The sequence below is a fragment of the Pseudonaja textilis genome, chromosome 4, assembly GCF_049901715.1.
Source record: "Pseudonaja textilis isolate UNSWEBS1 chromosome 4, rPseTex1.2, whole genome shotgun sequence".
NCBI lineage: Eukaryota > Metazoa > Chordata > Lepidosauria > Squamata > Elapidae > Pseudonaja > Pseudonaja textilis.
The window spans coordinates 57,082,320-57,109,323 of NC_141993.1; the positions used below are offsets into that span (position 1 = coordinate 57,082,320).

A 27,004-nucleotide genomic window follows, 5' to 3' on the forward strand; every position below is an offset into this window, starting at 1 on the left:
CCCAAAGATTTGCCATTATTCTTCAGCGGCCACAAATTTGTCTCATTAAACTGAACATATAAAACTGTCCAAAGTCACTAACACTTAAACTATTATGTTAGTCTGGAAACTAACTAGATGCTAACTTATATGGCAGAGTTCTCAAAAACCACTTTTAATACAAGTGCTGTCTCCTATCTGAGAGAGAACTGGGACTGATGCTTGCAAACTTACATCATGTAGTGGGAATGCACCTGTGAAGACTTCCTCATTCAGCATCCTTTCTATTCCAACCTGCCCTGCCTTTGGATTGCCGTATGATGTAGTGGACAGGATCTCATACAGCTGAAGAAAAGCAAAATTAAAGGAAGCCATACTTTGATTTCCACAGTTAACAGCAACATCATCCACATTACACATTTTAAAGTCTGAAGATAGAGCTCCAATAGTAGCCCTCAATTATATTTCTTAACATTAACGTGCAGCACTGGGATTAGCTACACATATATACACATGTTACCCTGCATTTGTTTCACTCCAGTCTTACTATTCTATGCCGTTGTGTATTGCTGAAGAAGGTCTCATGGTTATCACTTCCACGGAACCTGGGGGAAAAAATCACTGATAAATTACCAGACATAAACAGAAGCTATAAAAAAGAGAGCCTGTGATATCCTAGTTATCATTCCCATATACCCACTTACTGGTTCTATGCGCACCTAACATGAATCCAGTTTTTGCCTTAACTATGGTTAATGTCACTACATATAATGTTAAACTATAAAGCTATGTGCAACTATAAATGGCTGAATTTTTCACATGTTGCATTTGTTCAAAACCTATTGCTTTATTGCTTACTACAAAGTGTGACCCTAGTCTTACTGATGAATATAATACTCAGTTTCCTCTCCATTTTTTCTTCTAATGTCTACATTAGTAACAGAAATAAACTAGGAAAATTCATGGCTCTGGATCGGTTCAGAGAACAATGTGATGGTTCAATCATACTAATTTCATAAATTTCTAAGCTGTGGTTCTACAGTACAGTTTAGTGCAAAAAATAAAAAGCTTTCTTGGGATAGGTTCATACCTTGTGCTAAGCAAACAAACCATATTTAGTATAATGTGCTAATCTGGCTGCTATGGATGTTGCTTGGATATTTCTGGCACAGCTAGGAAAGTGCTGAGTTTTGGAAGCCAATATGCACAGCAGGGAGAATACTAGGAAATTTTTATAATTCTTTATTATGTCTGGAAAGCATTCAAGAATTCTGGGCATTACTATTATATTAGTGGGACAGGCATGCATGAAGCCACAGAATCTTCTCCTCTGTAACATTTATTGTTGCTGCCCCGTCTCAAGGATATAAGGGACTATATTTATTTACTTTATCCATGCAAAATCTAGACATCCATGTAGACATTTAGAAGTCCCCTGCCTAATGAAAACACTAAGAACAGGCACACCTGCCTTTGGTGAAATCATGTAAAAAGCACTTTTGTTTTAGATGATGGAAGAGATCATTACACCTTGATAATGTTCTGTTTGAACTGCATGGATTGGTGCAATCTAGGCACGTCGGAAGAGGACTCTGCAGTAAGAATCCTGCAGGATTAGAAACTGTGATCTGCAGGACAGACTGGCTGGGTAGCATTTGGGAGAGACAAGCCAGATGTCAGTTGAGAAAAGTGCAAAGGTGCTAGAATTCTAAGCAGTGAAGAGTTACTTTTCTTTCTTTCCCTTCTCCCTTCTAGATTAAAAGCAAATCAGACAAGTAAAAGTACCGAAGCTGTCCAAGAATAATAAATTTGTGATCATGAGCACCTACATAAATCAGGATGCAAGGGAGAGATATGTTTATGAAAAGGTAAAAAGCCCTGTATAGCATTATGTATAATCTGCTAAATTAAGACCACTGTATATAATAGAAACCAGCCCAAATTATTTACTTAAAAAGTATTACACTGTAATATTAATAATCATTGTACAAATTGTGGAGATTTTGCAGTGATGTATCTGAAAAATCTTTAGTCTTTGCAAAATGCTGCTGATCTCTGAAAAAAGATGAAGCATGAAATGCAGATTTTTCTGATAAACATATTTGCAAGAGACGAATAGATTTTTCTTTATATAACTAGATTGATGCTCAGCATGATTTTTTTTTTGAGAAAAGAGCAAATATTGGGATATTACAGTTAAGCAATGTTACTATTGTAATTTTATTATATTTTATTGGTTTTATTGTATTGCAAACAGTTGTTGGGGTGCATCCACAGTTTCGTTGTACAATGACAATAAAGTTCTTCTAATTCTTCTAATTCTAATAATGAAATAGGGGATAATAACTCATACCATAATCTTACCAGTGTAACATGTTTGCTTTAAAATGACAGGTATAGTTATCCAAGGGAATGTCAGGAACCTCATCATAGAGTAAGTTAGGAATGCCTAGTTTCATCAGAATCCTGTGAGACCAGTTGATTTCAGGTTCAATGGGCATGGCCTAGGATACAATAAAAGAAATATTCTAAACAAGAGGACCTTTTGTTAGTAGTTACACACACACACACACACACACACACACACACAGACAGACAGACAGATGGAGAGACAGATAGAGACAGACAGACAGAGATTGGAAGTTAAAATTATTAAGTTCATGAACAAAAGCACAACATATAAAAGAAGGTAGAGTTTCTGATTTGGCTCCCTTTACTCCTTTGCAATCTTTTAAATATAGATAATCTATTTTTACACTCATACATAGAAAAGTACAGCACATGAATCACAGAAAATAGGCATTAGAGATTGGTGAAGAGCTGTTGGTTCCAATACAATGCTCAGTTCCCATTTCATCAAAAGAAATACTTAGTGATAAAACTATCATTGGAAAAATTAAAAGAGTGATGGGTAGAGGTGGCCTTGTTTCCTCAAATTTTCAGTTTTTTTTCTGGATTGTTATTTGTTGAATCCACTGTTCATATGTTCTTCAAGCTGTTACAATCTCAGATGGACTAGAAGAAATGCTGTAAGTCAATGCTATTCTGTCTCCTAGAGAATAATACATCATATGACTTGCAAAGAATCAGAAAGAGTCTGGGAGCACCTTCTCTCTCTCTCTCTCTCTCTCACACACACACACACACACACACACACACACACAAAGAGGATGAAACACTCTGATATTACATGTCCTTCATGCCCATATGTCCTGTAAAATTTGTATCCAATAAAGTCTTTCTGTAAAGCTTGTCCTTCTTGTCCTACGTAGAATCCCGAGGGGTAATGCTGGTAGATGATGGTAGATACTATATTGGAGGAATAGCATGCAAAGGCACCTCTGTTATGTACTTGTTGGGTCTTACGAAGGGATTGTTGATACAGATATGGGAGCAAGGTAGACATCTGGGGTTGTTGCAGAGTCTGGTACCCATGTTGGCATTATCCTATTGTTGCCTGTGAGACGCTTCAGATTGTGTGCTTGTCTGTATGCAAGTAAGGCCCTGCCACTCGCTGTCTGAATAAATGTGGTGTCATTTTCTAGTATGAGCTGTAGTATATTAATAATGTATTAGTGTGACTTAAACTGTGAGCTGCAGGTGACAACCAGTGGATTTCTGTTTCTCTTTTTGGGGTCTGTCTTTTAATAAATTCCCCTGGGAATTGGCCTAATACTATTGTCTATTAATCTCATTGTGTGGGTAATTTAGTTTTGTGAATACTTTTTTTATTCCATCAGTTGAATATTTCTGTGAAATGGGCAAAAACAAATGCAATTGCTGTGTAAAACATGGCTCCTGAAATCTTATGCTTTTTAACAACATCTGTTAGAAAAGGTGCTGGCCAGGTTACATTTGGGTTTTTTTTTTGTAATATAGATCAGCTCTTCTCCTACAATTTTTACATATTTTTCCTTTATTTATTTACTTACCTATAGAAACTTTTATCATTGCCAAGCTTCCCAAGATACTGGACAGTTTACAAAAGTAAACAAAAACAAAACATTTAAATAAACAAAAATCACTGTTCACAAAAGGAAGATCCTGCAGAAGAGGAACATGGACTGCCTTTCTGTCAAGCTCATATTTTCCACATGGTGATAGTTTTTTATGAAGTAATGTTTAAATAAGCAACTTCCTTCTGATCAACTGCAGTCTAATGTAATATAACTAACAAACAACTAAAATCCACAACTTTTTCTTTCTTGAGATCAGAATGTAATAAATGATTTTAGCTGGAAGCAAAGTTTTATCCTTGGGTATTAGGTTTCACAGCATTCTCACCTTCAAGGGAACTCTCAGCCTGAGGTCCTCCGCGTAATAACATAGCACACTCCAGGGAGCATTCAACAATATAAAGTGGACCACTTTCTTTGTATGTTGGGCTGCATGCTGCAAAAGAGACCATTAGAGCCACTCAGCTACATAAAAACTCAGCTATATAAAAACCTAAAATCCTTTAGATTCCCTTGGAAAAAAATGTATTCAACTGGAGAGGCAAATATTCCTTTTCCATAACACTCATGAGCAAAATAAGTTTAACAGCACTTTGAACTAGAGTATTTGTGTTACCAGCCCTGTCTGACCCCAATTTTTACTAACAGCTCTATTGGACTGAAATGATTCTCCTTTGCAGCCCAATTTAAATGCCGTAGTTCTGATATCATAAACATATTAACAGTCCCAGATTACTAGAAGAGAAACGTTTGTAATCCATGCATTCAAAATAGAATATGAAATAACAGAAAAACAGAATTGGAAGGGACCCTGGAGGTCTTCAATTCAACTCTGTGCTGATGCAGGAGACACTATACCATTTCAGACAAATGGTTGTCCAATCTCTTCTGAAAAGCCTCCAGTGATGGAGCACCCAGAACTTCTGAAGGCATCTGTTCCACTGTTTGTTAAGTGATTCTGGCTTCCCCATTGACTTTGCTTGTCAGAAAGATGCAAAAGGTGGCCACATGACCCTGGGGCCCTGTAGTCATCATAAATATGATTAAATTGCCAAGCATCTGAATTTTAATCACATGACCATGGGGATGCTGCAACGGTCATAAGTATGAAAAACAGTCATAAGTCACTTTTTTTCAGTGCCGTTGTAACTTCAAATGGTCATTAAAAGAATAGTTATAATTCAAGGACTACCTGTAAAACAAATTCATTTGGCCAAGATTAAAACATATATGTTGTAGCTCCTGCTAGCTATTAAAGGAATTTCTTTTTGAGCAGGAATGAATATTGATGATTTAAAGAACTGTTTATAAGCGGGGAGAGATTTCTTTTGCTTTATTTCTTAAAAAAGTCGTAAGTTGTAATTCAAAATGGATTTATGTAATTAAGATTAAAATATATATGTTTACATTCCTGGTAGCTCTTAACAGACACAAATGAACAATAAGTTTTTCAAATTTGATTAACGAATGAGATGTGGAAATGATAAAATGTAGGAAGAAGAGTGTTTAAATTGAAATACTAGAGAAGGTGTTAAATTATTGACGTTGTTTATATCTTGTCTGAGGGAGGAGCTATTTTATACATACACATACAGTGTACATATTATATTTTCATTTCTCTTTTTTTCTTTATATTTTTTATCTCTCAATTTGTATTAATCTTTTATCACTATATTTTTAAACATTAATAATATTATTTTTAAATAAGAATAAGGGAAATAAAATTATTTGGGCTGAAATTGAACTGAAGCAGTGCTGCACAAATATTTTAGAGATTTGTATAAGAATGAGAATTATATGTTCAAAAGAGGAATTGAAATGAATTCTATAAATGTTGCTGTCTAAGAAAAAAAATATGAAAAGAAAGTAATAAAAGCCATGAGAAGGTTGAAAGGCAACTTGTATAGATGGTGTAATTGGAATAATGTTAAAAAACAAATGTAGTTTGGTTATGACTATGTAACTATTTTATTTGCATCTAAAGGTGGCATTTTTGCCTTATAATAAGAATAATCTTGTGATTTTTCATCTATACATTTCTAAAATTGCAACCATTAAAGTTTGTGAAATGTGCTTGTGATAGTTTTCAGCTGAATGCTATTGAAAGAGTATCAAAGGTGAAAAGGAACACAATCTGCTAAGTGTAGTATGGCTTTTCATCTATCAGGAGATATGCTGATCAGATTTTTGCTTTTTAGTAGGACATTGAGGAACAGAGATAAAAAGGAGTAAAAGATATAAAAATGCTACTATCTACTTCAATGTATTAATATGATCACTGGTTATGTCAAGATAAATATAAAAATAAGTAGAATACAATGAGAATGGGTTTACTTCAAAGACATAGGTGGTAAAACAAGAAAAGAAAGTATCAAGAATGTATAGGAACTAGATTAATATGGATTAAATTCAAAGCTGAATGACCTGTATGAAAAACATACATTGAAATGTTTTGATCATACAGAGAGAATGAAGGAGGATGGAATTGCAAAACAGGCATATGAAAGAAAAGTAAGTTAAAAGGAAGGGGAAGAACTATAGATGGTTGAACAAAAGGCAGAATATAAAATGGGGTATGGATCTAGTGAAAGAAGGGTTTGCAAAGAAGAGTTTACAATGATGGATATGCATGGAAAGATATGGTTTAGAGAAGGTATTCATGCCTTACATTTTGTCTGCTGATTTTGCATAATATTTTTTTCCCTGGAAAGGAAAAGCAGAAATAGTGAAGATGTAGGAAAATACCTAATGTGCAAGATTAGGATTCTGTATTTGCTGATAGTTTAGCTTTATTTATGTTTTTCCTTCATATTTAGCCTTGTGGGGAATTAAAGCTGTTTACAATACTGAACAAGAGGGTTTTAAAATGGCTTATGATAGGCCAAATTCTTACTTTTCTTTCTTCTCTGAAAGAAGGTGAGATCAATAAAATTGAGGGTGATACAATGAAAGATTAAAGTGAAGAGTGTTTCTCTCCTCAGTCAACTTCCTGTCTTCCCACCCACCACTCTATTGCCAGCAGTCCATTTTTTTGCATGCCTTTTCAATTCTGATCCCCTTCATCTGGAGTTTATGCAGAAATTTTTCCCGCCATTCTTTGTGTATTTCAATTGATATCTTTTGTTTGGATTTTGGATTATCATTCTCTTCATTTTGACCCTCTGGTTTCTGGCAATCTGATTCCCATACAAGGATAAAGTCTGTGGCAAAACATATAGACAGTAGAAATATTCCATTAGCCATTTGTCAGGAGTAAAAAAGTAAAAAGATAATTTAGATATCTTCATAATCTGAGATGTATTTGTAAAAATGGAGAACTACATGGAATCGACAAAAGGAAACTTCAAAATTGTTAAACTTCCTCATGATTTTTTAAAGTCTCTTTTTGTTGACCAGCCAGACAATATATACAATCACCAGGAAAACTGCAGCAACAGTAATTTAACCCCTATGGAAAAATACAAGGGAAAAGAAATAGAGCTCCCAAAATATGTTGTATTCCACATGATAATTTTTTTGATAAAATAGGGCATTATACTTATGATTCTCTGAATACTATCACTGTAAATGTTGAAGGAATGGAATTTTAAAAAATGAATCCTTCTCATCTCTTTCCTGCACTGGAAATACAATAGTCAACATTAGAACTTCAAGAGTCTGAAATCAAATTAAACTCTAGAGCAACTTTCTAGTCCAAATTAGAGAAAAATTCCCAGAAAATGAGAAGCAGTTTCTATTGCAGTCTCTTGGGCCACTTAATGCTTTATATTTAGTGGGATAACTGGACACAAGAAGCATATACAGGTTCAGTACATTTTCATTACATTGTTTCCCACTAAAAATGCCATCCCCTGTAATTATCTTTTATCTGGAAGGTGATTGTACATGAAAGAAGGAAAAATATTGAAAGTGACTAAGGTAGAGAGGACTTCGGTAGAGGTAGACAAGGTAGATTCTCTAAGGTAGAGAATCAGTTGATTGGAAAAGGATTAAGCACACCAGAGCACCTGCTAAACTCATCACTTTAATGTGTATTTCAAATAAAATATGGAATTTGAGATCTCACATTTCTTCACAATGCCTGGTTTGAACCTACACTTTTCATTAAACCTTTGGATGTGTAGATAATTCTATATAAATCCAGTTTCCAAACGAAATTTTAAAACATTCCCCTAGCCAAATTGAACATAAATCAACATTTTTGCAAGAACAGGACGAATGATAGACAAATGATAGATTTGTCCTAAACATTTGACCAATGGCTACAAAACAGCTGATTTCAGATAAATGGAAAGGGGCATGAAATAAAACAACTAGTCAGGGTCACCCCGTGAAAGGAAAGATTGGTATTTTGTGCTTTGAGGTGAGCTATCTCTTTACTTACCTATCCTGGTCTTTTCATCACTGAAGAAGTTCGCAGTGCTGTTTACAAGGCAGTCCTTATTCCACCGGGGAGGGAAAAATATTAATGATCAATAGAAAAACAGGTTGGCTTACTCTACTGATCAGAAGGTTGTTCCTGGCCTCTTCTAAGTTTGAAAACATTTTACAGCAACAAGATCCTCTTTGTGAGATTGTGTGGTAGGTGTAGGGTGATTTATTACTCTACCCCTGAGTATTTTCTTCTGCAGAGACATTACACAGGTATATTACAGAGAGTTGGGCAACCAGCTAGTTTTGAGCTCCTTCTCTAGAGCTCAAATGATCCTCTGTCATGAAAAAGAGTGGAATTGATTCTTAACATTTTGACACAAGAAAACAATATAAGTGAAGAGTAAGTGGAGCCTCTTCTGATTTGAGCTTAGCTTAGATCAGGTTGTCACAGCAGCGTCACGTGACGTATCTGGACTTTTTTCCGATAAACCGGGTGGGCGTAGGGCCAGTATGTGATTCATTCGGACCACAGGCAGCAAGTTTGACACCCCTGGCTTAGATGATTTAATAAATCTGGCCCTTTTTATGGCAACTTTTATGGCAACAGTAGAAAATTGGTTTGCCATTGCCTTCTGGGATTTCTTCCCTAAGATATGAAAGTATCCTACTACCCTATTCTATTGCAATAGCCACATAATAATCATCTGATAATATCTATGCTGATTTTAACTTTCTTATTTGAAGTAAAAGGAAAGGATAGATAGTAAGTTACTTTTACTGTATATATGAATACACAGTACAGAGACACAATTCTATAGTTTCCTTATATATGTTAACTTTAAAAAAACCAGGCACCATGAATCATATTTAAATAATGAAATATTGGAAAACTGACATTGCAAAATTCAAGCTTATTTCATCCGGCTGATGTTTCTAAACCTAATTACATCAGAAAAGCTAATAGATCTTGCCTCTTACTGATTGAAATGGACTAAATTGCATGAGAACTAAATAACTCCTCATTCTTCTCCCTCCTTTCAGACAAGGAAGAAATGAAGGGGAAAGCACTTTTTTTCTTTAATTCTTTTTGCCTAACCAGCTAAAATATGTCCCTACTCTAATGGCCTATATTGAAGTAAGTATGCTGCTTTAAACAAAAAACTATGAGCTTTCTTAATGAAGAGATTAAAAGAATTTCCATTGGGGAGAACGATCCAAGAGGACCCCTTAAGCTTGCTGCTCAAGTTATTAAACTCCGTTTTCTCTCTCCTTTTTACTGAAGCTCTAGCTCTGTTTAAAATGATTCAAACAAGCAGACAATTAATATGTTTCTTGACACAACTATTGGTTTATAAGACAATTAATTCTTCATTTTTGCTTATTTTTTCCATGGTTTTTAGCATAAACCTAACACTAGCAAATATTTCTCAATCAAAAATTTTCAGTAAATTTTCTTCCCATAAGACTTGTTAACAATTATGCATTTAAGATTCCCCCCCCCCCCATCTCTTTTCAAAACCTAAACAATTCTTGGCTTTGCTACTTTTTTCTACAACTCTGCTTTCCATGATACAATTCTGTTAGAAACTATAGTTTCTAATTACAATCTGACTCAAATACAAACATTGATTTTACTGGATTTTGCTCTTTTGCTACTTTTTAAAGATTTTTAAGAGTTAAGCGTTAAAGAACTACCATTCATGTACCATTCCCTACCTGTGGGACCTTAAGAGAGGTAGTGGATAACTTCCAATATCTGTCGTCCTCTATGTTCTTCTGCTTGGGCTGTTTAGCATCCTTTGAGTTATGCTGAGAGCCGCTGCCTAGGCTTTCATAAGTGGACAAATTTACAATCTTCTCAGGTCCAAAGGCCAGGGTTTCATAAATGTACTCCTTTATTTTTGACTCAGGATTCTTCTTTAAGCTCCCATAATTGGCTTCTTTGAGATCATGTTCTTCTGCAAACAAGCTGTCATCTTCTCTGGTCTTTCTCTGCATCTTTATTCTTCATGCCAATGACAAGAAAAAATCTAGGATGTCTGCATGGCAGAAAACAACAAACTGAATTTGCTCTTATAGCTCATAGAAGTTGTAGCATTGTGCACTGCAAAGGAGTAGCCTCCCTTCCCATTTTCTAGTCCTATTGGGATATTACTAGTGTCCACAAACTGATCCTGTTTAACCAGTCCTGTCACTTATAAAGGCAGTAGAACTTCCTTGTAAATTTAATCCCTTGGGGGAGGGAAATATAGTGTAGATAAATGGCCAGAAGTTGAGTTTAAGGCCTCTTCTGTGAGAAAAGCAGAGATAGACACTGTCTTCTCAATTCACATCTTAATCAGATGACATTGTAAAAATAACCACCCGCTTACTGAATGTTTCACTTTATATGAAAATATTTGGACACTAGGAATGAAGGAAATGCTATCGCTGACAAAAGAATCAATGTCACAAACTCCTTATGGATAATGGCAGGTAAACTATTGAGTTTAGATTTGATGTTTAAATCTCAGGGTCCAATTTAAAATCACCTTGACAATATTTTTTTATACAGAATCTTAACTCCTATATGTTCAAACTGGCATATAGTCAGATTCCAAGCAAACATGATTTTTAAAACTCCTTCGAAGATGGAGTTCTAACTTCATAAGATGGGGATAGGTAAAACTGCTGCTATGGGGAGGCAGGTCCAAACTGTTAAGTGATTTATGATAGCAATCTTTGTATTATTTATTAATGCACACACTTGGAATTTAATATGGAAATCTATATGATGCCAGTGAACTCCCAAATGGAAAGCACCCCAGAGAAACCTGGCTGTTATATTCTGGACTTGCTGTAGTTTCTGGGCCTCTTTTAAAGCCATTTCTCGTAGAGTTCATTACCATAGCCTTGAAGATAACCAACATATAGTCAGCTTTCTCTCTCTTTTTAAATTACTTTTTCCTTTCTTATTTTATACACTTGTAAAAGGTACCTTTCTGCTGCTAATGCTGCATTATTTTTCGTGCTAGGTTAAAATGTATTTTTTCAGTGCCGTTGTAACGGTCACTAAATGGACTGTAATAAGTCAAGGACTATCCATACTACAAAACAGCACTGTACAATTACTGTATGTTACAATTAACAAAAAGCTTTACAATTATTTACTGGAAAATGAAGATGTTATAAAATGATACAAAGTAAATATGGACACTGGTAAAAGATGCTGAAAGAGATACCAGAAAGGTATGAGATGAGCTCTGGGGTAAGAATGTCAAAGACCATACAACAATAATGTTGGACAGAGAAGATATGACAGGGGAGGGTTGTATGATGTTATAAGAGGAGGATTTGCACATTGGTGCAGGTTTGTTTTTCTGAACCAGTAGCACTAACTAGGAGATTGAATGGTTGAATCATTGGGCACCTTGGATACTGCCTCTGTAAGTGGCACTTTTGTACAGAGGAGAGATACCTAATCAATTCATACCACTCAGAGTTCTTTGATCAGACTGGAGGTGAAAAAGTGTTGATACTTTTTAAAAATAAACAGATAAACCTATAGACTTCATGCACATTAGTGAAGTCTAGTTGGACAATGAAGGACATATCTGAAATCTGTCCAGCTGGATTTCATGTTCTGTAGTATCTATAGTGATAAGATTCAGGAAAAGGAGTAGTTGTGGTAATTCATGTGATTGTGGCAGTAATTAGTAATACTGCCCAGAAATAAATGGATATGGGATATATGGAGAGTTCGAGATGCTGCTAGTGTATATACTGGCTTCCTTCCTGTCCAGCAGTGGCCCTTCTGAAGCTCAACCTCATTGATTGAGTAGAATTGTTTTTGCCCAGATCTTTATTAATCAGTGTTTTCAAACTCTGTGCCTTTTGTGTTGAGTGTATAAGCCCTAGAATTTCACAACCTCCAGGTGACCATAAGCTTGTCTTGGGTAATCTTGCCTCAAATCATAAGAGTGATTTCATGCATGATTAGATTTTTATTTTGGGGCAGAAATGATCTGGAGAAGGACAACATTATATCTGTTCTTTGTGTGGTCAGGTCAATTTTTGTCAAGATTGTGAGTACCATGGTTCTCCAAAGTCATGGCTAATTAGGATAGTCCACATTGGTTGACTGATGGATCATGGAAGTTTTCTGAAGGTATCTGGAAAATTCCATCTATCTTGAACTTGGTTGACCTCTGATGTTTAAATCACTTGATAGAGAGATGGGTGCAGTGGTGGTATTCAGCCGGTTCGCACCAGATCGGGCGAATGGGTAGCAAGAATTTGGCATGGGTCGCTGAACCGGTAGTAAGTTCTGGCTGGCCAAGCCCCCCACCCGGTCGCCCTCCCGCCCAATGCTCGCTCACCCCACCCACCTGCCTGACATTCACCTAAGCTCCCAAAAATGGGTGGGGGCTGCAAAAAAAGCCACGCCCACCCAGTCACATGGCCATGCCCACCAAGCCATGCCCACAGAACCAGTAGTAAAAGTTTTTGAATCCCACCACTGGATGGGTAGCATATAAATTTAATAAAATATATCAATAACTATAATTATTAATTAAGGATGAGATAACCTCTTTCAACTCACCAATCCTAATTAGCCCCCTGGTTCTCAGAAGAGTTACAGGAGCTGAAGTGAGTGAAAAGACACCTAGAAAAACAAGAGTATAAAATCAAAAGCGAATACAACTGAGCACTGCTACACATAAGTTTCAGGTCTACACAGGGTAACAAGATAATGGGTAACAAGAAGCATTCATAATGGGTAACAAGAAGCATTCATAATATAATGTTTCACTCTCATTGCAGCTGCAGATTCCTGCCTGACTACTCTGTTCAAATAATCCAGAATGTTTTTGGAGGGAGAGAAGGATAAAATTATTACAACCTATTGTGGTGCTTTTGTGGGTTTCTTTGCAGAACAGTACTCATATTACTCATATTTTCTTAGGATTTAGATGTCAATTGGGCAGTCATGTCAATAAGTAGGCAATATTTTGCAATGCAGTGTCTGGAATTTGTGAAGTGTGTAAGGCATTTTATTTTACTATCTCAGACAACTATGGAATGGACCCATGCCCAATCTGATTCTTATCAAGCAGCTAAAAATGTGGTCAGGTGGATTCAGAAGTGACATCATCTGAGAGGATGAGGTGCTGTGTTCATTGAAAGAGTCAGTGATCCTTCACTTGAAGAGACTGTCTCTTATTCAGCTATATTGAATAACTACCTCCCAGAAATCAACTTTTCCTTTTAGAGAAAAATAGTTGAGATGGTGGAAAATCAGCTAAATCCGTATCTCTCTAGGATCCTCTTAGCATATTCCATAATGTCAGGGCCTGCCTTCTGGTTCACAGTCATCAATCATGGTGATCAAACTGTTTAATGTTCTGGCAGAATGGGCAGAATCATTTTGGACAAGCTAGGAGTATTTCTTTCAAGATTCCAAGAGACAATTCTGCCAGATGGTAGAAAAAGGTAGCTAGAGCTCCGTTTACCGAATTCTCTTAGTAGCAGTTAAAAAAAGCCTCCATATTCAGTTGATGTATGGTGAAAAGTTTGTAAATACTTCATCTAAGGTTTAATCAATATTTTGAAGGGCCTTAATTCTTGCTACACTATTTTCATTTCAGAAGGCAGTATGTGGATATTTTAAATCCAGCTTTTATACAGCAGTTTCTGCCCAGGTGTCCACAGGGAGGAAAGATGAACAAATGATGCCATGAACATTGTTATCAACACAGAGATCATTTGTATCACTTATTTAAATATCTTGATATGCATGCTAACACTGAGGCTTCTAACAGAGGTTTAGGAATATCTGTCTCTTCTAACAAATATTGTATTAGCATAATATACTTTCTCCATAAATTTACTGAATTAATTTAATTGTCTGGTGCCACATAACACATTGCCTTCTCCTGATCTGGATTTATACAATACATCAAGGCAGAAAGAAAGATTATTATATTTTATAATTATAATATAACAATTATAGTTTATCCTGGTGCTTTATATAAATTTAAACTAAACTCATCCCATCTATCAAATGTTAATTCTAATCTTATTGAAAGCCTGAAATGCACAGCACAAATGAAGTCTGCAGTCCCATTTCAAAAATGCTAAAACACATCCTGCATGGCATGACTCACAAAGCTTCATTTTCCAACACCTCTTGGAGCACACTTCTTCCATTCACTATTCATTTTGTTGCAGGCCAGGGACTGTTTTATATAAAATGGAGGAAATCTACAAAATAGGCAGACTTACCAGATTGTAGTCCAGAGAAATGTAAAGAAAAATATTTTGCAATTATGCAATGTTGCAATTTCTTCTTTTAGTTTGTGTGTGGAGAGAGTTTAATAATTCTTTCTTCCTTTTCCTCTCCCAACCAGACAACTCCTCCCCAAAGTCCAACAGTAGCAGTGTTGGGAAATGAGGGATTGAAGTAAACACAAATGTACACAAAAGAAAAAGAAAAAGCATTGCAGAGCTGTTGCTAATTAAACAACTTTTTGAAACTATTCAACCTGTTGGTAATCACACATCTGGATGTGGGGGTAATCAGTTTCTGAATTTCCCCCAAATTTTCCACTATGGGTTTTTTATTTTAGCAAACCACCTGAGAACTATTTTACTGTCCCTTGCAGATTATGAAATGGCTCCTTTGCAACTTTGGGTGAAAGATACAAATGGGATATTTTACTGTGGTATAGTTACTTTTCAACTGTTGCATACTGAGGCCACTATTCTATTACTGTTTTTTTTTAAAGGAAGAACATTACATAAGAAACCCACTAGAAGAATGCCTTTCAGTTTTCCAAGTATCAAGAAGACTTTAGCTAGAGATATGGAAGGGAAGCTCATGTAAAAATTTTGGAAATAGGATTGGGGATAAGATACAGGCTCTTAAGTCTGTCATACAAGGTGAGGAAGCAGCTCTGTGTGCACCTCTTTGCATTATGTCATTACAAATTATGCATCATGTATAATAGACATTCTTGTTGTTTACAAAGCTACCTGGTGTTGTGATGGGCTTATTGCATCTGTACCCTCTTTCTCTGGGTTGAATGAATGATTATCAGCTGACGTGTCCATCTGAGAAATCTGAGACATTGCATGGAAATGCAAAGGATGCTTATATTACATTCCTTATTTCCTGCCTTTATCTTCACTTGTCTTTAGAAGACAGCCAATGCCGTTGATCGGCAATGCCTTTCTGATGCCTTCAACATGCACTCCAGAAGAATACTGCTTTGGTTAATACCTGGCTGTATGCATAAGGTGGGGTAATCTCAAACTTGCAAGCAGTTTCCTGAGAACAATCCTATTTGCTTTTAGCAAACCTTGCCTTTGTTTGATATGAGGGAGTGGATTTGCAGATCCATGCATAAACATAAGCAGACACATTTTATCAAAGTTTTTTCTTAAAGGAAATATATAAAGAAAAAAGGAGAAGAGGGACAGATTTCACACTTCAACCATTTTTTTCTGCTGTGTAAAAGAAAAGATGTAAGGAAGAAAAAAATGAAAATAATATAATAACTGAAGATACTGATTAGTCTCCATATCCTCATCCCTAATATATATTTTATTAGATTATAAATCTGTAGAAAGGACTGGCCTTACTTAAAGAGTTTTAATAAAGTAGTTGTTGAGGTTAAATAACAATAAAAATGTAGAACTGTATTGTAATTAAATATCTGGTCCATATTAAACTTCCCAAATAGGGTAAACATCAAGTTTTTAAGTTCCTACTGAGAACATCTGGACAGAGATTACAGAGATCATCCTGGTTTCAACACAAAATTGTATCCCTACCTTCTATCCTATGAATAGAAATTGTGGAATTGTCGGTATGTGCTCCTTTCAAAATCCAAGAAAGAAATACTCAGACTCCATGGTTCAGAGCAAAGTTCTTCTTTTACTGGAAGATGAAAAGGAAGCTACAAATGGAATTCAAAGTGAGAATTTGCGCAGATCACACATACAAAGAAATGGAATTGTTCCCACCCCCCAAAGTCCAGAAGTCTCTGCCAATTAAAAGTTCCGAATATGATCATGTGAGCATCTTCAGGTAGTGATGAGGCCTCTGTCCGTTGACCTTGACATATTTTGATAAGACCTCGCAGCTGCGCAAAAAGGATAGAGGCTAGGAAAGAAATGGAAAATTGGAAAGAAGAAATCCCCCCTTCTTCTGCCCACAGTAAAAGAATGCAAAACACCTCCAGCTCTCTTCCCCCACAATTACCCCTCCCCCGTTGCTAATGACAGCCGAAAGAAGTAAGCCTAGTAGTAGAGATACTAAGGGAGAAATAAAGGATAATAGTTGGGGTACCGAAGAGATCTTGAGGCTGACATTCGGACCCCTAGAAAAAGGACATTAGTCCCTGTAAGAGAGAATAAAAAGATATGTTAAGCATTGCATACATTCTTATGGTTTATCAGGATACTTAGTATAAAATTTCTTTAGCAGGTCAGGAGCCCTAACGTTTTTTTCGCTCACCCACTCAGCATGAGAGGGGGAAATGTTTCCAGGCTACAAGATATTGTAGGCGACCCCTCCTTTTTCGAGAGTCTAAAATCTCTTTAACTTCAAAATGTTGTTCACCCTCAATCAACAATGGGACGGGGGATCAGTCTGGGTCGGTCTCAATGTACAGGTGTGTTCGGGTTTTAGCAGGCTGACATGGAAAACAGGATGAATGCGACGAAGAGTCTTTGGTAGCGTCAATTGAACTGTCACGGGATTCACAATTGCTCAATAGGGAAAGGCCCCACATACTTAGGGCCTAACTTCTTTGATCTCTGAGTGGTTTGCAGATACTTGGTTGAGAGGAATACTTTGTCGCCTACTTGATACGACTGTTGTGGGGCTCTTTTCTTGTCTGCAAACTTCTTATGGGATTGATGCGCTTCGTCCAGAGCTTTGCGAGCGACTGGCCAATTGAGTTGTAGTTGAGATATCCAGTCATCCAATGACTGGATATTGGGTTTCTCGCGAGGAAGTTCAGGTATGGGTACAAAATCTTGTCCCGTGGCCACTTTGAACGGGTAAAACCAGTGCTGCTGTGAACGGAGTTGTTATACGCTACTTCGGCAAAAGGTAGCAGGTCCACCCAGTTGTCTTGCTGATAATTTATGTAACATCGGAGATATTGCTCTAGCACCCGTTAGTCCTCTCGCAGGCCCCATTAGTTTGGGGGTGGTGGGCGGAGCTTAACCCTTGGGTGGAGCCTATCAACTTCAAAAATTCCTCCAGAAGTTCGAGGTAAATTGAACTCCTCGATCTGATATTATACGTTCAGGAACACCATGCAGTCTGTAGACGTGTATAATGAACAGTTTGGCTAACGACTTCGCCGAGGGAATCTTGGTGCAAGGTATGAAATGTGCCTGTTTGGAAAACAAGTCGGTCACCACCCAGATCACCGTGTGCCCAGCACTCTCAGGTAAATCTACTATAAAGTCCATAGAGATTTCCTTCCAAGGGGCAGTTGGCCTGGCCACATTCTGCAACAGACCTGGCGGCTTACCGGGAGGTCTCTTAGCTGAGGCGCAAACTGGGCAGCTTGCTACATAAGTTTCAATGTCTTTTTCAAAGAGGGCCACCAGAACTGCCGCTTTCACCAGGTGTAAGGTCTTCACGAAACCAAAGTGACCCGCTGCCTTGGAATCATGAGTTTGTTGTAATACTTGGCTCCTCAATGTTTTAGGTACATACAGCTTCGTTCCCATCCAGGCTAACCCATCTCTAACAGTGCAGTTATTTGCATTTGCCTGGAACCATTCATCTGTTTTCAAAGCTTCTTTAAATTGTTCGATCAAATCATTGGACAGATCTGCCTCTTGTTTCTTCTTTTGCGCCCTGGTGACCACTGGTGCTGCCAGCTGTGTGGTGGGCACAATCGGACTTATCACTTCTTTTCGAACACTGTTGTATTGTGGCATCCTAGATAAAGCATCCGCCATAAAATTCTTTCCTCCTGGGATGTACTTCAGAAAGAAATTGAATCGCTTGAAGTACTGGGCCCACCTAACTTGCTTAGGAGATAGTTTCCGAGGCGTTTTTAAGGCCTCCAGGTTTTTATGATCAGTCCAAATCTCAAATGGGTGCCTCGCGCCTTCCAGAAAATGCCTCCAGGTCATTAGAGCCCAGCAGACTGCAAAAGCTTCTTTCTCCCAGACAGCCCATCTACGTTCAGTGTCAGTTAATTTACGGGATGTGTAGGCACACGGTTGTAGTGTCCCCTTCTCGTTTAATTGAAGTAAGACCGCTCCTACCGCTACATCACTTGCATCAGCTTGGATCACGAAGGGGACATCCATGTCCGGATGCTTTAGCACTGGCTCGGCAGCAAATAGTCTTTTTAGCTTCTCAAAAGCGGCTTGGCACTCCATAGACCAATTCAACGGCTGGCTAGGCTTTGGCTTCGCTTCTCCCTTTGTTTTTAGGAGGTTGGTGATAGGCATGGCTATTTTAGCAAAACATGGGATGAATTGCCGGTAAAAGTTAGCAAATCCAAGGAAACTTTGAAGTTGTTTTCGGGTTCTTGGTGGGGCCCACTCCAATACGGCTCGTACCTTCTCCGGTCCATCTCAAGACCCTCGGGTGAGATACGATATCCCAGGTAGTCAATCTTTTCTTGATGGAACTCACATTTGGACAATTTGGCGTACAATTTGGCAGCGCATGTGCAGCACGGACTGCACCAGTTTCACATGTTGGTCTCTGGTCTCCGAGTAGATAAGGATATCGTCAAGGTAGACCAAAACCCCCTTGTATAAATGTTCGTGGAGCACTTGGTTGATCAATTGCATGAAGACAGCTGGTGCCCCTGTAGGCCAAACGGGAGAACATTGAATTGGAAGCAACCTATTGGGCAATTGAATGCAGTTTTCCACTCGTCTCCCTCTTTAATTCGGATTCGGTAATAGGCCTCCCTCAAGTCCAGTTTCGTGAAGATCTTCCCTTGGCCAGGTGAGCCAACATGTCCTTCATTAGAGGGAGGGGGTACACATTTTCCACGGATACCGCGTCAAATTTCGGTAGTCCACCACCAAGCGCTTGGAGCCATCTTTCTTCTCGCGGAACATCACAGGGGCCGCCACTCGAGGTCTGGCAGGTTGGATGAACCTCGTTTCAAATTCTTGTCGATAAACGATCTCAATTCCTCTAACTCCTTTGGGGTCATCGAATACATCTTTGGTTTCGGTAGTGTCACCCCGGTAGAAATTCAATGCTGCAATCGGTTGACCGATGGGGAGGGAGCTCATCGGAGGCCTCTTCGCTAAAAACTTCTCTTAGGTCCCAGTACTCTTTCGGGATTTTCTCCTCCCCTTCTATGCTCGCCCTGTGGAAGCTGTCTCAGCAGGGGTTTGGGGCTTGGGATGGGATTCTCCCCGGTTTAAGGGGGTTTGCTCCTCCCTTCCTGGAGGTTGGTCAGTACGAATCCGTATCCACCCCTTTCTCCAGTTTACTTGGGGATTCCATTTCCGAAGCCAGGGCAATCCCAAGATTAGGGAGTGTTCCATCCCGGGAGCCACAATAAAGCACAAGGTCTCGCTGTGGGTTCCCATGGTCATCTCTAAGGGCTCCGTTATGAACCGTGCAGGGCAACCCCCGCTTCAGACCCATCTAATTGGTAAAAGGATATGGGCGTTTTCAAATTTCTCAGTCCAATGCCCATGCCTTTAACTACTTTCATGCTAATTAGGCACCTCGTGCACCCGAGTCCAATAAGGCCAGCATTTCCCCTCAGTACCCGAGGTGGGCACCCTTAATTTAATTGGAATGGTAAGGGGCCCCGGTTAGGACTTACCGAGACGTCATCTTCCGAGTCGGTCTCACTCTCGCCGGGAGGAGTCGGGGGTCCCAGCTCTTTTCCGCTGGGGGAGTGACTTCTACAACCTCCCCTATCGTTAGCCCGGTTTCGCGAGGCCTGGTTGGGGAGGATTCGGCTTCCTTCCAGGGCCCCGTCCTTTTTTGGATCTGGTTTGACTCGACAATCCGCACCGGTGGCCTTCCTTCCCACAACGGAAACAGGCAGTGGATTTGGCCCTTGTCATCACCCCTCCTTCCGGGGCTTAGGGATCTCTCGGAGCCGAGGAGGGAGCATGGTGCTCCATGCGGAGCCTCCTCTGCGTCTACTTCGGCTAGATCTATTTCCACCTCTTCCGCTAACAGGTACCACAACTGCAAGTCATGGGGATCCCTTCTGGAGATGCACATGTGGTATACCTCTTCATTTAGGCCATCTTTGTAGGCTTCTATTAGAGCTTCCTGGGAACAGCCTCGAATGCGATATGCCAGCTGTCTGAACTCTTGGGTGTAGTCAGCAACTGATCTTCCCCCTTGAGTTATGGTTTTCATCCTGATCCTGGCCCTTCTCTCTGCCAGAGGGTCTTCAAACCTCCTCCTCAAGGCAGTCATAAAAACATCAAGGCTTCGCAGTTGGGGGAGTTATCATTATACAGAGTCACCACCCAGTCAGCTGCCATCCCCTCCAGGGTTCTGGTAACACATCTTACTTTGGCTGCTTCAGAGGTGAACTCCTTTCATATTCTGCCATATAGCTTCCAACCTGCACCAGGAAAAACCCCAAGTCCTTGGGATTTCCTCCAAACTTCACATCTAAGGAGGGCAGGTGGCGTCTTCTAGGCATTACCCCGCTGCTGGGGCTCCCCAGACGGGAGCTGGTGGTTGCGCCGGCGTGGGATGGGCCAGGGGGTGGTGGCAGCCCGACTTCCCCAGGCTGAACTCGCTCTCTCTTCCCCTCATATGTTGGAGCCCTGCCGGGTTTCTCAGAAGCATCCTTAAAGCTTTTCCCGGCTTGATCCAGCCTGCATTCCATCTCCTCCCCCTGCCACAGCCGTTCCTCGCACCTCTTCGACTTACAGTGATTCCAGGAGGGGGTCTTCCGGATTTTCCATCCAACTCCTAACGACCATCTGGGCATCTCGGTTGGAGTTTCTTCCAGTGTAAGGTCAGCTAACAAATCGGTGGCTGGCATCTCTGGTAACAGCATTTGCTGCCCCCACAGCTCCCTGCTCATCCTCCTCGCTGGCTGGAGATGACATGATGTGAAACCCCTCGGAAGAAAAATTGGTGTTTTCTCCGGTGGGCTGATGGGGACTTTCGAATAATGTCGGTATGTGCTCCTTTCAAAATCCAAGAAAGAAATACTCAGACTCCATGGTTCAGAGCAAAGTTCTTCTTTTACTGGAAGATGAAAAGGAAGCTACAAATGGAATTCGAAAGTGAGAATTTGGCGCAGATCACACATACAAAGAAATGGAATTGTTCCCACCCCCAAAGTCCAGAAGTCTCTGCCAATTAAAAGTTCCGAATATGATCATGTGAGCATCTTCAGGTAGTGATGAGGCCTCTGTCCGTTGACCTTGACATATTTTGATAAGACCTCGCAGCTGCGCAAAAAGGATAGAGGCTAGGAAAGAAATGGAAAATTGGAAAGAAGAAATCCCCCCTTCTTCTGCCCACAGTAAAAGAATGCAAAACACCTCCAGCTCTCTTCCCCCACAATTACCCCTCCCCCGTTGCTAATGACAGCCGAAAGAAGTAAGCCTAGTAGTAGAGATACTAAGGGAGAAATAAAGGATAATAGTTGGGGTACCCGAAGAGATCTTGAGGCTGACAGGAATTTCTATTCATTGTTATTGCTATTTCTCATTTACACGTACAGATTTATGTAATGGTTGCATTTAGTTATTGTATTCTTCCTGTTGGGGGGGCACTGCATTTAATCACTCTCCTAGTTTCTCATATCAGTACTATTCTAAGCATTTCTTCTGAAACCTGATTAGAATATACATGTCTGTATGCTTATGTGTACTTGTGCACATCTAAAAAAAGCAGCTTCTGAGATGTTAAAGTGAATGAAAATTAATAACTAGAGGTGGTATTCAGCCAGTACTGTCAGGTTCTGGAGAATCGGTAGTCGAAATTTTGAGTAGTCCAGAGAACCAGTCAATACCACTTCTGACAGCCCCACCCCCATCTATTTGGTGCTTCCCGAGTCCCAGCTGATTGGCTGGGTCTTCTTTTGTTGCCCTGCACAAGAGAACAAAGCTGGAAAGCAGGTTAGTGGGGTGGAGAGGGAATGGGGGTTTTACAGTATCCTTTCCCTGGAGTGGGGTCAAAATGGAGATATTACAGTATCCTCCTCCTGCCATGCCCACCAAACCACGCCACACCCACCAAGCTACACCATGCCCACCAAGCCATGCCCACCGAACTGGTAGTAAATTTTTTTGAATACCACCACTGTTAATAACATAGTGAAATGGTGAGAATTAAAGAATCAAGTTTATAATAATCAGTAGAACAGAATTATTTAAAATCATTTTATGGCTGTAAATTGTAAGGAGCAGTTTAAATTCTCCATATGCTTTTTAAAAAGGTCACTGGAAGAGAGTTGTAAAGTCTAAGGCAAGACATTTGGGCAAAATATTATATTACTGACATTTGGGAAGGGGAAAACACATTAAAAATTTTAAAGGTAATTGAATAAAAGAGCTACGTTCTCTTGGTCAGGAAAAATATATAAAAGACTCAGGATTTCTGGCACTGCCTAATTTTCCTTTATGTATTTTAAAGGTCTGCTTTTTCTGAAGGAGAGCACAAAATTGTAAACCTAATTCAAAGCCTGAGATGTCAATGGCTCTTTGCATACAAAGCTCCCCAACCAAGACATAAAATGCTCAAACACTAGTAGCACAGTATTACAAATAGTCTAATCGTTTGCCTGTCTGACGTTCAGAAGCATAGACCACTAACATGAAGATAAAAATTTGGAGCAGAAACTAGTGATTTGACTAAAACTTGTCAAAAAAACCTAAGACAGGTCAAAATATATTAGTTTCAAATTGCAAACTGCACCTTAACTAGCTAAATGGATCTATTCCTATAGAGTTGTTAAAGCCTCACCTTCTGCTACTGATGTATGAGTTCTAATGCCATCATTTATGAGATCATAACTGAAGAATGATGGAGTGCCTGGCATTGGAGGACTACAAAGCAATGCCAACCAAGCAAGTTTAGAGCTGCTCTTCAGACAACTGAAAAACATTTAAAAGGAGCCCAATGATTTTTCTTAAAGGTATCAGCAGCATATTATAATTAAGAATTCACCAAAGCAAAGAATGCTTTGTTTCAAGACATTTTTTAAATGGGCACACATTCAAATAAATCAATGAAAATCCTGAAAAATTTGGTAAAACCAATGACATTATAGATATCAGCTAAAAATTTCAAAGTAGGCATCTTAATGTAGACATTAGAAAAATTATATTTCTAAAGATCAAATGTATTAATTTTTTTCCAAGTTTTTTATTTTATATTACTTATACATATCAATGTGTGAACAGTGTGATACCTCGGTACCATACATTTAGTACAGATAAACATAATATTTTAACTCATAGTTATTACATTTCATTTTCATTGTTTCATATTAAACATATCAAATACTACTGCCATTCAATTTCTAGACCTCCCTCTTATTATTACATAGATCTTATTATATTAAAATATGTATATTGTTGTTCCCCTCTTATTTCAATTTCTATTCTTTCTTATTTTTCCCATTGGTTCATTTAAGCATACATAACATTTCTTTTCACCATTATTTATTATCCCTTTATATTTGATATTTTAAAAATTACTCATTTTTCCACCATACTTTCAATTTCCCAAATATCCAACACTACTAATCAATCCAAATATTAACAGTATTCAATCAATCCGGGGAATACATCTTCAACTTCCCACAATTTCTAATCCTTAAAAGTTTAAAATTCTCAATATATTTTGACACAATTAATATTAATAATACAATTAAATTCCCTAATCCTAAGCTTCTAACTTCTACCCTTATTTTTAAATAAATTCTATTTTTCTATTCCTGTATATGCTACTGTTTTCCCTATTTATATTTTCTACTTTTCCATTTTACTAGTTTATTTTATCACTATTCATCATCTCTTGGTCTCTTAGGAGTTCCATTATCTGTTAACTTTTTAATCACCCTTTTTTCTCTCTCTTGGAAATTTAAAGTTTTTTATAATGTTTTAATGCCCACTAAATATTCCTTTTGAGTTGCCCTTTATCTCTTCTTGCTGCATCTGTTGAACATCCATCCATAAATCATTCTTTTTTTGAAGAGATTTTTGGTTTTTTTCTCTGAACTTTTACTTTTTTGAAGAGATTTTCCTTTTTTTCTCTATTCTGTTATAAACTTTTAAAATATTATCTGTTTGATTCCAACTTATCAGTCCTTTCTCTCTATTATCTTTATTTTCTTACATCTCCCTTTGATTTTTTTTTCTGGTGCTTTTTCTAATTTCTGATGTATTTCCCAAATATCTTCTTCTCCCCCCGCCCCCAATTATTGCAGGCCTTTTACACTGTTCTCTATCTTTAGGCACCCCCCTTGTCTCCTTATTGTGTTTTATAGCTTCATGCATATTTTTAAGCATCAAAATTATTTCTTCATATTCCTCTATTATCCCCTGGCAATCCATTTTATTACAATTCAGTAAAAGATTACTCAGTATACCTCCATAATTCCAACGGCTCAATATTTAAACACTCCCACCAATCCAGTTATCAGTAAGACCCCTAAATTTTTAAGAATCTTTAGTATTTTATAGTCTTTTAATTTTCCAATTGTTTGTCTTCCCAATTGTCCAAATTTTAAAGTCTTATTTAATTTTCCTTCTTTTCTCTTTCTCTCCCTCTCTTCTTCTTTGGTCTCGTGTGATGTTCTATCAGATACTATTAATAGTCCAAATCCAAATTAATCCATTGTGTTTTCTCCAATCTTTTGAGTCCTCAGTTCAATAACTAATTTCAATAGTATTTAATTATTAACAATTTAATTCATCTTTAAAATCTTCAAAAAGTGAAACTCAGTAGTTCAAAATATTCAAATCGCCTTCTGAGATAGAGTCAAGGTCAGTCCGCTTTCTTCTATTATGTGTATTAGATGTTCTTCACTTTCGTTAGAGGATGTAACACTGTTGTATTCTTCTTCTTTGGGTTTAGAAATTACAAATATGAAAGACAGCTCCTCCCAAGGATCACCTTTCACCTTTCAGGTTGTTCAGCTATTTTCCAGGATTTCTATATTTTAAAGTTTCCTTTTAAGCATTCTTTTGCCTTTTAAAATAGCGTTGGTTTTTAAGTGGGTAATTCTAGCATTTAAAGAGTGCTAGATCGCTGCTGTTTTTTAAAAATAGTGAACCTCTCTTTTCCTGGATATTTTTTGGGGGTTAAAATACAAAGAATTCTTCTCACCTGGTTCACAGCTGTTCACCAAAATCCATCCCTGCAGTACTTAGATGGTCGTCATCTCTCCCAGCTTTCATGGCAGCCATCTTGGATTGCCTCTTCTCCTTGATGTGGTGTAGAGGGAAAAAGCCCCTGGGCTCACAGGAGATTGCAATCTCTCCTGCTACCTCAGAGAGCCCCTCCTTAGCTTCACTGCCCCTACAGGGCAGCTTTGACTCCTATTGGAGCCCACAAACAGGGAGAAAGCCAGTATAGGAACGGAGGTGACTGTTTGCTATGCCTGGTATCGCTGGGAGGCTCCACCCTCTTCCTCAAATGTATTAATTTCTGTTCTTCTTTAAATACTAATATGTGATCAAAACGTATTTCGTAATAATTTGTCGATGACCAGTGATTTCAATCAATATTTTTTTGCAATATTACTATAAAGAGGATGGAAATGAACTTTTTTTTATACTTAAAGTCACCATATTATCATCAGTTACTCTAGATAAGCAATCTGCTCGCTTCTGGATATATTGGGCTTACTGTTGCCATGCTAGTTAGGGATGAAAACTGGAAGATCAAAATCTCTAGAGAAATACAATTTACTATTTACCATATTTGGAATGATCAGGGTTTTTTTCTACAGAAAACATTCAAACTAGCTCAGCTGTAATATTGATCAATACAGCATCCTCTTACTTTGAAAAAATGCTTACAATTTGACTACTTGTTGTGGTTTTATTCAGATTTGTTTATCATATGAATATTTAAAAGAGGGAATCATACACCTTTACTGCCAGCTTCTTTCCAAAGCAATGGCATGCCTACAGGGCCTCTGTTAAAAAAAACACACCATCTCTCGGCTGCAAAAGTCAGTTCCTCCTCAACTGACTCCTCAACTCAAAATCAACACTGTTTTTCTGCCTATCAGGAACTGTTGGCACCCAAATACATTTATATTTCACTTATACCATTCTACCATCTGTAGTTATTTGACTGGTTTAGGAAGAAATCAATCATTTATAGGATTGTGCCTTCTTCCTTTAATAATTAGTGTTTGAAATCCATTTCCTATTGATTATAAAGCTCGCTCTACCATCTTTTGCAGAACAGAAACTATATAGAACAGCATCTTGAAAGCATAAAGCTTTGCAGATCGGGTGATCAGAAAAGTAAATAAAGGCATATTGAATATATCCATCTTCGTACAGTGAGAAACACAAGGATGTGTACATTGAAAAGAGCAAGTCAATTACATGGTGGAGAAAATGTACATAGGTGAAAGCAAATAACTCAGCAATATAATGACATTTACTCTATACATCCAATTGCTTCTGTGTTAACTGGATGATTCTATGTTTTCTATGTTCACCTTAAGAAAGCAAACCAAATGAAAGTAATATGT

The 27,004-nt window shown here is 38.1% G+C and overlaps 1 protein-coding gene across 5 annotated transcripts in view; it reads right to left on the bottom strand.

The window, feature by feature from the left end:
• Nucleotides 1-14,708, bottom strand: part of ANO7 (anoctamin 7) — a 39,538-nt gene extending 24,830 nt beyond the window's left edge. Inside the window, exons 1-9 of one of the 5 annotated variants that reach the window (XM_087933144.1) lie at nucleotides 14,574-14,708; nucleotides 12,892-12,954; nucleotides 10,026-10,348; nucleotides 8,320-8,374; nucleotides 6,975-7,135; nucleotides 4,264-4,371; nucleotides 2,344-2,483; nucleotides 527-584; nucleotides 214-324 (exon numbers count right to left, since the gene is read on the bottom strand). In XM_087933144.1, coding sequence (XP_087789270.1) covers nucleotides 214-324; nucleotides 527-584; nucleotides 2,344-2,483; nucleotides 4,264-4,371; nucleotides 6,975-7,135; nucleotides 8,320-8,374; nucleotides 10,026-10,307 — 915 coding nt within the window. In that variant the 5' untranslated portion in view covers nucleotides 10,308-10,348; nucleotides 12,892-12,954; nucleotides 14,574-14,708. Of the gene's footprint in view, nucleotides 1-213; nucleotides 325-526; nucleotides 585-2,343; nucleotides 2,484-4,263; nucleotides 4,372-6,974; nucleotides 7,136-8,319; nucleotides 8,384-10,025; nucleotides 10,466-12,877; nucleotides 12,955-14,573 lie in introns of those variants that run through there. The other 4 variants (XM_087933143.1, XR_003374137.2, XM_087933145.1 and 1 more) reach the window with 4 other exon arrangements.
• Nucleotides 14,709-27,004: the final 12,296 nt, after the last annotated feature.